The 12,428-nt window shown below is 45.4% G+C and overlaps 2 protein-coding genes across 4 annotated transcripts in view; one reads left to right on the forward strand and one right to left on the reverse strand.

Annotated features, from left to right (window-relative positions):
- ABR (ABR activator of RhoGEF and GTPase) overlaps window positions 1-12,428 on the reverse strand; it is a 182,490-nt gene that overhangs the window by 79,867 nt on the left and 90,195 nt on the right. For all 3 annotated transcript variants that reach the window (XM_081337907.1, XM_081337905.1, XM_081337906.1), the window contains 2 exons: window positions 8,219-8,261; window positions 1,936-1,988 (listed from right to left, as the gene is read on the reverse strand). In XM_081337907.1, coding sequence (XP_081194033.1) covers window positions 1,936-1,988; window positions 8,219-8,261 — 96 coding nt within the window. The remainder of the gene's footprint in view (window positions 1-1,935; window positions 1,989-8,218; window positions 8,262-12,428) is intronic.
- The window catches only part of LOC308660160 (uncharacterized protein), a gene marked incomplete at its 5' end in the record, with an annotated part of 159,864 nt that overhangs the window by 34,443 nt on the left and 112,993 nt on the right, over window positions 1-12,428 (forward strand). The window lies entirely within an intron of this gene.

Genomic DNA, 12,428 nt, shown 5'->3' on the forward strand with positions numbered 1-12,428 from the left:
TTCCTGACAGACATGGTCAGATCCTGGATGCCAAAGCCAGCTTCCCCATTACACAGGCAGTCCTCGACTTTCAATGGTTCATTTAGTGGCCGTTCAGTGTCACGACGGCCTTGAGAAAAAGTGGCTTATGACCGCTTTCCACACTTACGACCGTTGCCACGGTCAAAATTCAGACACTTGGCAACTGACTCACATTTGTGACGGTAGCATCCGCTTTTGTGACCTTCTGACAGTAAGTCGGTAAAGTCAAGTCAATGAGGGAGGCCAGGTTTGCTTAACAAATATGTGATTCATTTAACAACTGCACGGATTCACTTAATGACTGCAACAGGGAAAAAAAGGTCACAAAAATCAGGGCCAGTCACATGATGACTCTTTAGGACAGGGGTAGGCAACCTTGGCTCATGGACTTCAACTCCCACAATTCCTGAGCCACCATGGCTCAGCATGGAAACCTCTCCATTTCCCCTCAGCATGGCTGGCTCAGGAATTCTGGGAGTTGAAGTCCACAAGTCATGAAGGAGCCATAGTTCTCCCACGATGGCTCAGGAATTCTGGGAGTTGAAGTCCACCAGTCATAAAAGAGCCAAGGTTACTTACCCCTGCCTTAGGCTTAGCCATGCAAGTTCCCGCCCAATGGCGGTCGTAAGTTGAGAAGGACCATAAGCTTATTATAAAAGATCCTCAGAGCCTTCCACATTTGAAGACCGCAACACACTGATTGTCATCTTTATAAATTAGTCTATAAAAAGGAGTGCCCCATTTTCACAAGGAGCCCCCAGGCATTCCAGGATTCCCAGACTGCAAAACACTGGAGAACCTTTAGTTGCAAAATGGCTGCCTGGGGTCACCAGCCCAGTGCCATCTCTCCATCTGCAAAATTGGGGCAACGAAACACCCACACTTTTTTAAGGATTAGAAATAGAATAGAATAGAATATGAATAGAAAAGGAGCAGAGTAGAATAGAATAGAATTAAAATAAGAATAGAATAAATAGAATAGAATAGAATAGAATAGAATAGAATAGAATAGAATAGAATAGAATAGAATAGAATAGAATAGAATAGAATAGAATAGAATAGAGTAGAATAGAACAATGAATAGAATATAGAACACAGTAGAATATAGAATAGAATAGAATATAGAATAGAATAGAATAAAATAGAATATAGAATAGAATAGAAAATAGAATAATGAATCGCATATAGAACAGAATAGAATATAGAATAGAATAGAATATAGAATAGAATAGATTAGAATAATGAATAGAATAGAATATAGGTAAAGGTAAAGGTTCCCCCGCACAAGCATGCTAGTCATTTCCAACTCTAGGGGCCGGTGCTCATCTCCGTTTCAAAGCCTAAGAGCCAGCGTTTGTCCGAGGACATCTCCGTGGTCATGTGGCCGGCATGACTAGACGCCAAAGGCGCACGGAACGCTGTTACCTTCCCACCGGAGTGGTCCCTATTTTTCTACTTGCATTTTTACGTGCTTTCGAACTGCTAGGTTGGCAGAAGCTGGGACGAGTAACAGGCGCTCACTCTGTTACGCGGCACTCGGGATTCGACCCGCCAAACTGCCGACCTTCTGATCGACAAGCTCAGCGTCCTAACCCACTGAGCCACCGCGTCCCTTAAAATAGAATATAGAATAGAATAGAATAGAAAATAGAAAATAGAAAATAGAAAATAAAAAATAAGAATAGAATAGAATAGAATAGAATAGAATAGAATAGAATAGAATAGAATAGAATAGAATAGAATAGAATAGAATAGAATAGAATAGAATAGAATAGAATAGAATAGAATAGATGTAACAGAGTTGGAAGGGACCTTGGAGGTCATCTAGTCCAACCCCCTGCTCAGGCAGGAGACCCTGACCTAAGCTTTCTTTCCTTCACGACCACCCCAAATTCCCTGTGGGGTTTTACTCACTTGTAACACATTGGTGCTTCGAGCAACTCGATTTATAGGCTTATACAGCAACGCTATAAATGAAGAAAAGAGGGGGGGAAATGATTGTGAGAATAAGGAATGTGTCAGGAGGAGGAATAAAGAAATAAATCTTTTTCAACAGCTCTGTTGCTAATAAATTTAGATTCATGCTCCTTTGTAGCAACCCCCCTCCCTCTCTTCAACTACAACAAAAATGGTAAATCGATAGTCCTCAACTTTATGACCAGAATTGCAGGGGTCTTCCAACTTGGCTCTTTTATGACTTGTGGACCAACTCAGCATGCCTGGCTGAGGAATTCTGGGAGTTGAAGTCCACAGGTCATAAAAGGGCCAAGTTGGAAGACCCCAGCTTGTGGACTTCAACTCCCAGAATTCCTCAGCCAGGCACGCTGGCTGGGGAATTCTGGGAGTTGAAGTCCACAAGTCATAAAAGGGCCAAGTTTGAAGAGCCCTGCAGAATTGGGACTAGAATTTCCATCGCTACGCAAGGCGCTTGAGTAAGTCAGTCGCACCTGATTTTTTGATGGTTTTTTTTTGCTAGGTTGTTAAGTGAATCATTGCAGTCCTTAAGTGAATCGCAGTCACTAAGCAAATTTGGCTTCCCCCATTGACTTTGCTTAACAGAGGCTAGCTGGGAAGGTTATAAAAGGGGATCACGTGACCTTAGCATGCTGCAACCGTTCTAACTCCACGCCAGTTTCCAATTGCCCAAATCATTCACGGCCAGAGGATGAACCAGTTGTAAGTGTGAGGACTGGTCACAGAGCGAGTCACATTTTCCAGCACTGTCATAATTTCAAACGGTAGCTAAACGAATGGCCGTTAAGTTGAGGACTGCCTGTATCGTTTCAATGCACAAATAAACCACGTCCATTTCCTCCCCCCCCAAAAAACAAATAAGGTGCAAAACATTAACAACAACAAAATCACACTTTTCCGGCTCATTTTTTCTGCGCCTGGAGCGGTTTTATTGATTGCATTTTTAATTAATCAATGATCAATAATTTAATGCATCACACCCTCACGTCCACTTTCTGCTCTTCCAAATTTTTGATAGAAAACCATCGATATCCCTAACAGGAAAAAGTTACAGGTAATCCTCGACTTACAACGATTCATTTAGTGACCATTCAAAGTCACAATGGTGTTGAAAAAGGGACTTATGACCGTTTTTCACACTTACGACCGTTGCAGCCTCCCCTGTGGTCACGTGGTCAAAATCCAGGCAAGCTTGGCAACCGACGTGATCCCCTTTTGTGACCTCTTTAGGACGAGCAAAGTCCAGATTCACTTAGCGACCAGGTTACTAATTTATCAACTGCGGTGACTCGCTTAACAACCAGAAAGGTTGTCCCATGGGGCAAAACCCACGTAACCATTTTTCCCCCCACTTAACGATGTAAATTTGGGTTCCGTCGCGGTCGTAAGTCAAGATACCCATTTACTGAGCTTTGCGCCCAGCTCCTCCAAAAGTTGTGCTTATACAACAAAATTGCTTCTCAGCCGTTCCTCCTTTATTTTCGTGAAACCAATCGCGTTGTGTTCTCTGCTGAAACATTTAACACAAAAACACACACACACACACACACTGTGGGAATGTGGTTTTTTGTTTTTTTGTTTTTTTGCTAATGGCAGATTAGATGGTTGGCTGCATTCTGACTGTGCGGCCAGATTGCCATTCGATCTGTGGGCAAAGCCGGGTGGGATTTTAAATAAAACGGCAACTCTACCCTAATCCGCATGAAAGGGGACGACATTCCTTTTTTATTTTTATTTCTCCTTACGTCATTCCTGGAGTTGAACTCACTTTTGCTGGGGGAGAGGAAGAAAATATTTATTTATTTATTTATTTATTTATTTAATTCCATTTATATCCCGCCCTTCTCCGAAGACTCAGGGCGGCTTACTTTTCTCTGCTTTTCTTCAAAAAAATACCTCTTCCAGGAGATGTTGAGATAAGGGGAATTTTGGTTATTTGGAAATCAGTTGAAAATAAAGATTTTATCTGTTCAATATTTAAAAATTAGACTTAAAAGGGAAAAGAAAATTAATTATTACGAATAGGTTTGATTTATTGATTAACCCAGGCAATATATATATATATATAATGGTTTTGATTTATTAAAGGGGGATATTGTAGATGGTTTAATATGGGAAATAGATAACTCTTAGGAAATAGAACAAGATTACATTCAAATAGATAAAAATGTGTATTTTAGATATTATAGTTTGTTATGAAGTGAGACAAGGGGAATCTTGGTTGCCCAAAGTCTGAAAATTATAAACATCAAAGGTTAAATTGGAATATTGAGGAGAAAGTAAAAAATTAATAACAGGATATGGATTGTTCATGAAGATTGATTGAATGTAATTAAGATATGTATGTGAAAAATTTATTGATAAATGTAATAGTGATATTTTTATTGAGTTGATATAATTAGAAATGTACTAGCTTGAATACGAGACAGTAAACGCTAAGGGAAAAAGAGAAGAAATATTTGATGTTGTAATTTGAGAATTGTACTAAAGATTTTGTTATCGAATTTTTGATTAACCCAATCACCACGTTGCTTTTTAAACACTCAAATGTAAAATTGGAAATGTAAAATGTAAAATGTAAAAATGTAAAATGTAAAATTGGGGGGGGGGGATGTCACGTGATCCCCTTTTGTCCCTTCTAACAAGCAAAGTCCATGGAGCAAGCCGGATTCACTTAACAGTCATATGACTCTCTTAACAACGGCATTGATTCCCTTAACGACGACGGCAAGAAAGGTCGTAAAATGGGACAAAAACTCACTGAACAACTTTCTCGTTTAGCAACAGAAATTTTGGGCTCAATTGTCGTCCTAAGTCAAGGACTTCCTGTACTATGACAGTCGCAGCGTCCCCGGGCTCACGTGATCCCCTTTTGCGACCTTCTGACAAGCAAAGTCCACGGGGGAAGGTGGATTCGCTTAACGACCCTGTTACTCACTTAACAGCTGCAGCGATTCACTTAACAACCGTGGCAGGAAATGTCGTAAAATGGGGCAAAATTCACTTAATGACTGTCTTGCTTAGTGACAGAAATTGTAGTCGTAAGTTGAGGACTAGTTGTCCTCAAGAATTCTAGGAATTGAAGTCCACAAGTCTTAAACTGACCACAGTTGGACATCTCTGGTTTACGCCAAAAACATTTTGCACACCCAGCTAGTTTCTGACTTCTGCTGGGGACAACTTCTCCTTTAACACCCAGCCTCTCTTCACAATTAAACCCACAAATAAAGAGGAAAAAAAATTCTTTCTTAAATTTATACACTGACACTTTCTCGCCATCGGGAAAGATTCTGCATTTTTCAGGACAAAAGTCAGGGACCTGAAATGGGCTAAACTAGGAAATCCAGCCACCAGGAGCAGACAACGTTAGCTACTACCCAGTGCATGGTGCGTGTCCGTCCCGCCCTCCAAGAACGGAGCCCCCATTAAAACATGCTTTAAGAGGGGTGGAATTCCACTCCCAGAATTCCCCAGCCAGCATGCATTAAGAGGGGTAGGCTTCCACTCCCAGAATCCCCCAGCCAGCCTTCTTTAAGAGGGGTGGGCTTCCACTCCCAGACTTCCCCAGCCAGCGTGCTTTAAGAGGGGTGGGCTTCCACTCCCAGAATCCCCCAGCCAGCCTGCTTTAAGAGGGGTGGGCTTCCACTCCCAGAATCCCCCAGCCAGCCTGCTTTAAGAGGGGTGGGCTTCCACTCCCAGAATTCCCCAGCCAGCCTGCTTTAAGAGGGGTGGGCTTCCACTCCCAGAATCCCCCAGCCAGCCTGCTTTAAGAGGGGTGGACTTCCACTCCCAGAATTCCCCAGCCAGCCTGCTTTAAGAGGGGTGGGCTTCCACTCCCAGAATCCCCCAGCCACCCTGCTTTAAGAGGGGTGGGCTTCCACTCCCAGAATTCCCCAGCCAGCCATGCTTCAAGAGGGGCGGACTTCCACTCCCAGAATTCCTTTGCAAGCATCTCGCCAACCTGGAGCTGAGACCCCACCCCCACCCCCGCCATTCCCATAGGAGAAATGGAAGGAAAAGAATGCTACCCAGTCTGCGGGCCCCCAAATTCCAACCCTCGACTGGGAGGGGGGACGGGTGAGGAATGGTTCTGGCAGTGGAAGCCAGGTGAGCTAAACCAGGGAAGCCCCCTCCTCAAATCACATAACTGTTTTCAAACAGAGCGGCTTGTAGCCCTGAACAGCTGCCAAGAAGACCCCCCCACACACACACACCTCCTTCCCCCATGTCCTCAGAGTTAGGAGTCCCCAACCTCGAAGGAGACAAAGGGGGGGGCGCATGAATCCCACCCCCTCCCCAATTCACCAAGGGATCCAAATGGAGCAAAATAAAGGAGAAACAGGGGACACACCCCCTTTTTCTCCATCCAGGTAATTGCTGGGGAGAGAGACCCTCGGACCACCTCCCCCCACCCCCCACCCCGTTCACCAGCCGCTGGCCGAGCTCCCCACCTTTTCACACACACCCAAATATTGCTTAGGAAAGCCCCCCTCCCCACCAAGACCAGACCAGCCTTGCAATTTTGAGGAACAAAGAAAAACCTGCTGAGCAAGGTGAGAAGGAGACAAGAAAAAAAAAGACCCTTCCTCATTTTTCCTCCCCCACCCCCCCACCCCATTTCCTGACATGACAAAGACAAAGCCTTGGCTGCCGTCCCCCCTCCCCACGCCCCTCTCGGACATTTTAGAGTAGGGGGTCAACAACCAGCAGCCCTGGCAAGGCAAGCCCCCTCGGAGGGATGCGCTCCTGCTAAGAAGACCCCTCCCCACACACACACACACACTCCTCCCTGCCCAGCTCTTAGGGGAGAAGGAGAGGGGGTGAGATAAGGGGAAGGGGTCACCTGCAGAAGCCCACCCACCGTAGGTGCAGTTACAGCAAAAGCGAACGATGAGCAGTATCTCCATGGCACCATCATCGCGGCACCGGGGGTCCGCCAGCTCCAGAGGTGGAAGAAAGAGAGAGAGAGAGAGAGAGAGAGAGAGAGGAAGAGAAGGGGAGGGAGGAGTGAGGGGCTGCCAGACACCGCCAGCATGCCAAACAGGGAAGCCCCCTCCTCCTCCTCCTCCTCGCTCTCTCTCCCTCCCTCCCTCCCTCCCTCACTCTCCTCTCTTCACTCTCTTTCTCTTCGTCTTTCTCTTTTCTCTCCTCCCTCTTTCTCCTTTTCCTTCTTTTATTTCTTTTTTCTCTCTTCAATCCCTTTCTTTTTTCTCTCTTCCCTCTTTCTCTTCCCCTTTCTCTCTTTTCTTCTTCTCTTTTTCTCTTTCTATTTCTTTTTTCTCTCTCTTCCCTCTTTTTTTTTCTCCTCTTCTATTTCTTTTTTTCTCTCTTCCCTCTTTCTTTTTTCTCTTCTCTTCTCTTTCTTTTTTTCTCTCTCTTCCGTCTTTCTGACTTTTTCTTTTTTTTCTCTTCCCTCTCTCTCTTCTCTCTCTTTCTCTTTTCTCTCTTCCCTCTTTCTCCCTTTTTTTCCTTCTCTTTTCTTTTTTCTCTCTTCAATCCCTGTCTTTTTCTCTTTTTCTCTCTTCCCCTTTCTCTCTTTTCTTCTTTTTTTCTCTCTCTCTATTTCTTTTCTCTCTCTCTCTTCCCTCTTTCTTTTTTCTCTTCTCTTCTATTTCTTTTTTCTCTCTCTTCAGTCTTTCTTCCTTCTCTCTTCCCTCTCTCTCTTCCCCATTTTACTTTTCTCTCTCCTCTTCACTTCTCTCTCTCTCTATATATATATACAGTATTTCTGTTTTTCTTTCTTCCCCTCTCTTTCTGTCTTTCTTTTCTCTTCTCTCTCTCTATATATATATATATTTCCTTTTTTTCTTTCTCTTCCCTCTCTTCCTGTCTTTCTATCTCTTCTCTTCTCTTCTTTTCTTTTCTCTTCTCTTTATTTCTTTTTTCTCTTTCCCTTCCCTCTTTCTTTGTATCTCTCTTTTTTTCTCTCTTCCCTCTCTTTCTCTACACACACACACACACACACACACACACACACACACACACACACACACACCGGTCTTTCTCTCTTTCACTTTTTCCCCCTTCTCTCTCTCTTACTCTCTTCCCAGGAAACTGGTAAAAGGGTTCTTTCTGCAACCAGCAATCTTGGTTTGTTGTGGGCACCCCAAAAGAGCAGGCAAGGGGAGGCAGGAAAAGATGGGGAGATGCCATCTGACACCCCAAAAATGCTACCCTTTCCCCCAAACTCCCCCTCCCCACAAAAAGAGGAGAAGATGGTTACCTTCCATGGTGACAAAACTGTGGGTCCCCTTGACTTTCAGCTCCTGTAAAATGGAAAACATCAGCAGAAGCCAGCATGGCAATGGGGGACCCCCCCAAAAAAAAGAAGCTCCCTCTAGCAGAGGTCAAAGGGGGGTGCCCCAAAGCAGGGGCATCGAGGGGGCCAGCCACAGCTTGGCAGTTTTTCCTGGCTTGTTCCTTTTCTCATCACTTTCCAAGGAGGAGGGGGGGGGAAATATAACTAACTCCCAGCAAGCCTAAAGGAGAGGGTTGCTGAGGGTGGTCTCGGAAAGAGGAAGGGTCTCGGAGGGCGTGCAAAAGGGACTTGCAAGCACAGCAAACACCAACGGCTGCAGCCAGGGCCAAAGACACATTTGCGCACAAACACACCAGGGTATGGGAAGGAAGGATTTCGAGACAAAGATTCTGGAAAATAAAAAGAAGCCCAGTGGATTTAATAAAGGGGAATATTTGTAGCTCAGGGTTGACATGAGGGGTCCTTGGCGTTCTCTGAGCTTGACGGTTTTCCTTGCAGACGTTTCATGACCCAACTAGCTAACATCATCCGTGTGAGGAGGAGGAGGAGGAGGAGGATTGTGGGGTCCTTGGTGCTCTCTGAGCTTGGTGGTTCTCTTGCAGACGTTTCATGACCCAACTAGGGAACCTCATCAGTATTGGGGAGGAGGTGGGGAGGACTGTGGGATCCTTAGTGCTCTCTCAGCTTGGTGACCTTTTGCAGATATTTCATCACCCAGCAAGGGAGCATCATCAGTGATGGGAGGAAGAGGAGGAGGAGGAGGAATGCGGTGTCCTTGGTGCTCTCTGAGCATTGTGGGTTTCTTGCAGACGTTTCATGACCCAACTAGGTAACATCATCAGTGCTAGAAGGGAGGGGGGGTTGTGGAGAGGAGGAGGACTGTGGGGTCCTTGGTGCCCTCTGAGCTGGGTGGTTCTCTTGCAGACGTTTCATGACCCAACTAGCTAACATCATAAATGCTGGGAGGAGGAGGAGGAGGAGGAGGAGGAGGAGGAGGAGGAGGAGGAGGAGGAGGAGGACGACGACGACGACGACTATGGGATCCTTGGTGCTCTCTGAGCTTGATGGTTTTCCTTGCAGACATTTCATGACCCAACTAGCTAACATCGTAAGTGCTAGGAGGAGGAGGAGGAGGAGGAGGAGGAGGAGGAGGAGGAGGAGGAGGAGGAGGAGGAGGAGGAGGAAGAGGAGGAAGAGGAGGAGGATGACGACTATGGGGTCCTTGGTGCTCTCTGAGCTTGCTGATTTTCTTGCAGACGTTTCATGACCCAACTAGCTAACATCATCAGTGCTAGGAGGAGGAGGAGGAGGAGAACTCAGAGACCACCAAGGACCCCTCAAATGTGGATTAGCAGAGGTGGAGATCATGGTCTTCGCTAGAGGTTTTTAAGGAGAGACTGGACAGCCATTTCTCCGGGACAGTACAGGTAGTCCTCAACTTACGACCATAATTGTGCCCAAAATTTCTGTTGCTAAGTGAGACAGTTTTTAATTCAGTTTTTAATTCAGTTTTGTCCCATTTTGCGATCTTTCCTGCCACTGCGGTTCAGCGAATCCCTGCGGTTGTTAAGTTAGTCACACAGTTGTTAAGTGAATCTGGCTTCCCCACCGACTTTGCCTGTCAAAAGGTCGCAAAACGGGATCACGTGACACCTCTGGGACACTGCGACCATCGTAAATACGATTCGGTCGCTAAGCGTCCAAATTTTGATCACGTGACCACGGGGAGGCTACAATGGTCATAAGTGTGAGAAACAGCCATAAGTCACTTTTTTCAGTCCCGTCGTGACTTCAAACGGTCACTAAACAAATGGATTTTAAACCGAGGACTATCTGTATTCTGTAGGTAACACACCAATTCTGCCTCGATCGGCCTAGAAAATTCAAAAATAAGCACAGACAGCTATTTCACTGATGTATTCCCTAGTACAGGTGATTATTGATTTAAAGCCATTCATTTAGTGACCGTTTGAAGCTACAACAGCACTGGGAAAAGTGACTTATGACCAGTCCTCACACCTACGACCGTCGCAGCATTCAGGGATCAGAATCTAGATGCTTGGCTAACAGGCATGCACTATCCCGGGGCCATTTGTCTGAAATGGTATATAGGGTTTCATGCCTGAGCAGGGGGTTGGACTAGATGACCTTCAAGGTCCCTTCCAACTTTATTATTATCATTAATCCCTGGTTTGTTTGCAACAAGCAAAGTCAGTGCAGGAAGGCGGATTCGCTTAACGACCACATAATCCGCTTAACAATTGTAGTGATTTGCTTAACAACCCATGCTAAAAATCTGGGCACTTGGCAACTGGCATGAATTTACCATGGTTGCAGGATCCCTGGGTCACATGACCAACATTTACGATCTTCCTAGCTGGCTTCTGACAAGTAAAGTCAACGAGGGAAGGCAGATTCGTTTAACGACAGTGGCAAAAAGGTCATAAAATCAGGCCCAACTTGCAGTGATGGAAATTCCACTCATAAATTGAGGCCTACCCAGTGGTGGGATTCAAATATGGGAACAACCAGTTCTCTGTGTGGATGCCACTTCCGGAAGTCCATTCTGGGCCTGGGCAACAAAAAAGTAGCTACCAGTTCAGCAGAACTGGTGCAAACTGGCTGAATCCCACCACTGGGCCTACCTGTATCTGCTTGTATTAATCTAGACCAGGGGTCTTCCAACTTGGCCCTTTTATGACTTGTGGACTTCAACTCCCAAAATTACTCAGCCAGGCATCCTGTCTCAAAGCATCCTGGCTGAGGAATTCTGGGAGTTGAAGTCCGCAAGTCATAAAAGGGCCAAGTTGGAAGATCCCTGTCTTAAAGCATCCTGACTGAGGAATTCTGGGAGTTGAAGTCCACAAGTCATAAAAGGGCCAAGTTGGAAGACCCCTGTCTCAAAGCATCCTGGCTGAGGAATTCTGGGAGTTGAAGTCCGCAAGTCATAAAAGGGCCAAGTTGGAAGACCCCTGTCTTAAAGCATCCTGGCTGAGGAATTCTGGGAGTTGAAGTCCACAAGTCATAAAAGGGCCAAGTTGGAAGACCCCTGTCTCAAAGCATCCTGGCTGAGGAATTCTGGGAGTTGAAGTCCGCAAGTCATAAAAGGGCCAAGTTGGAAGACCCCTGTCTTAAAGCATCCTGACTGAGGAATTCTGGGAGTTGAAGTCCGCCAGTCCTAAAAGGGCCAAGTGGGAAGACCCCTGTCTTGAAGCATCCTGGCTGAGGAATTCTGGGATTTGAAGTCCGCCAGTCCTAAAAGGGCCAAGTGAGAAGACCCCTGTCTTAAAGCATCCTGGCTGAGGAATTCTGGGAGTTGAAGTCCCCAAGTCATCAAAGGGCCAAGTTGGAAGACCCCTGTCTCAAAGCATCCTGGCTGAGGAATTCTGGGAGTTGAAGTCCGCAAGTCATAAAAGGGCCAAGTTGGAAGACCCCTGTCTTAAAGCATCCTGACTGAGGAATTCTGGGAGTTGAAGTCCGCCAGTCCTAAAAGGGCCAAGTGGGAAGACCCCTGTCTTGAAGCATCCTGACTGAGGAATTCTGGGAGTTGAAGTCCGCCAGTCCTAAAAGGGCCAAGTGGGAAGACCCCTGTCTTAAAGCATCCTGGCTGAGGAATTCTGGGAGTTGAAGTCCCCAAGTCATCAAAGGGCCAAGTTGGAAGACCCCTGATGTAGACAGCACCACTGCTATCCACAATGACAACTTTCTGACACATTTGTGCTTCCAATTCGGAAAACAGAGCAATAACCCAGCCATAACCTAGAACTAAGGAGAAATTTCCTGACAGTTAGAACAGTTAACCAGTGGAACAACCTGCCTCCAGAAGCTGTGAATGCTCCAACACTGGAAGTTTTTAAGAAGAGACTGGACAGCCATTTGTCTGAAATGGTATAGGGTTTCCTGCCTTAGCAGGAGGTTGGACTAGATGACCTCCAAGGTCCCTTCCAACTACTTCTTCTTCTTCTTCTTCTTCTTCCTCTTCTTCTTCTTCTTCTTCTTCTTCTTCTTCTTCTTCTTCTTATTATTATTATTATTATTATTATTATTATTATTTAAAAATAATTATAACTGTCCTATTCTTGCTGAGATTGGAATTCACACCACCGTCAACTTTAGACGGGGACCAAAAATATGAATTTACACAATCAAACAAACAAACAAAAATTGGAACATT

This window comes from Vipera berus, assembly GCF_964194415.1.
Source record: "Vipera berus genome assembly, chromosome: 1".
Taxonomy (NCBI): domain Eukaryota; kingdom Metazoa; phylum Chordata; class Lepidosauria; order Squamata; family Viperidae; genus Vipera; species Vipera berus.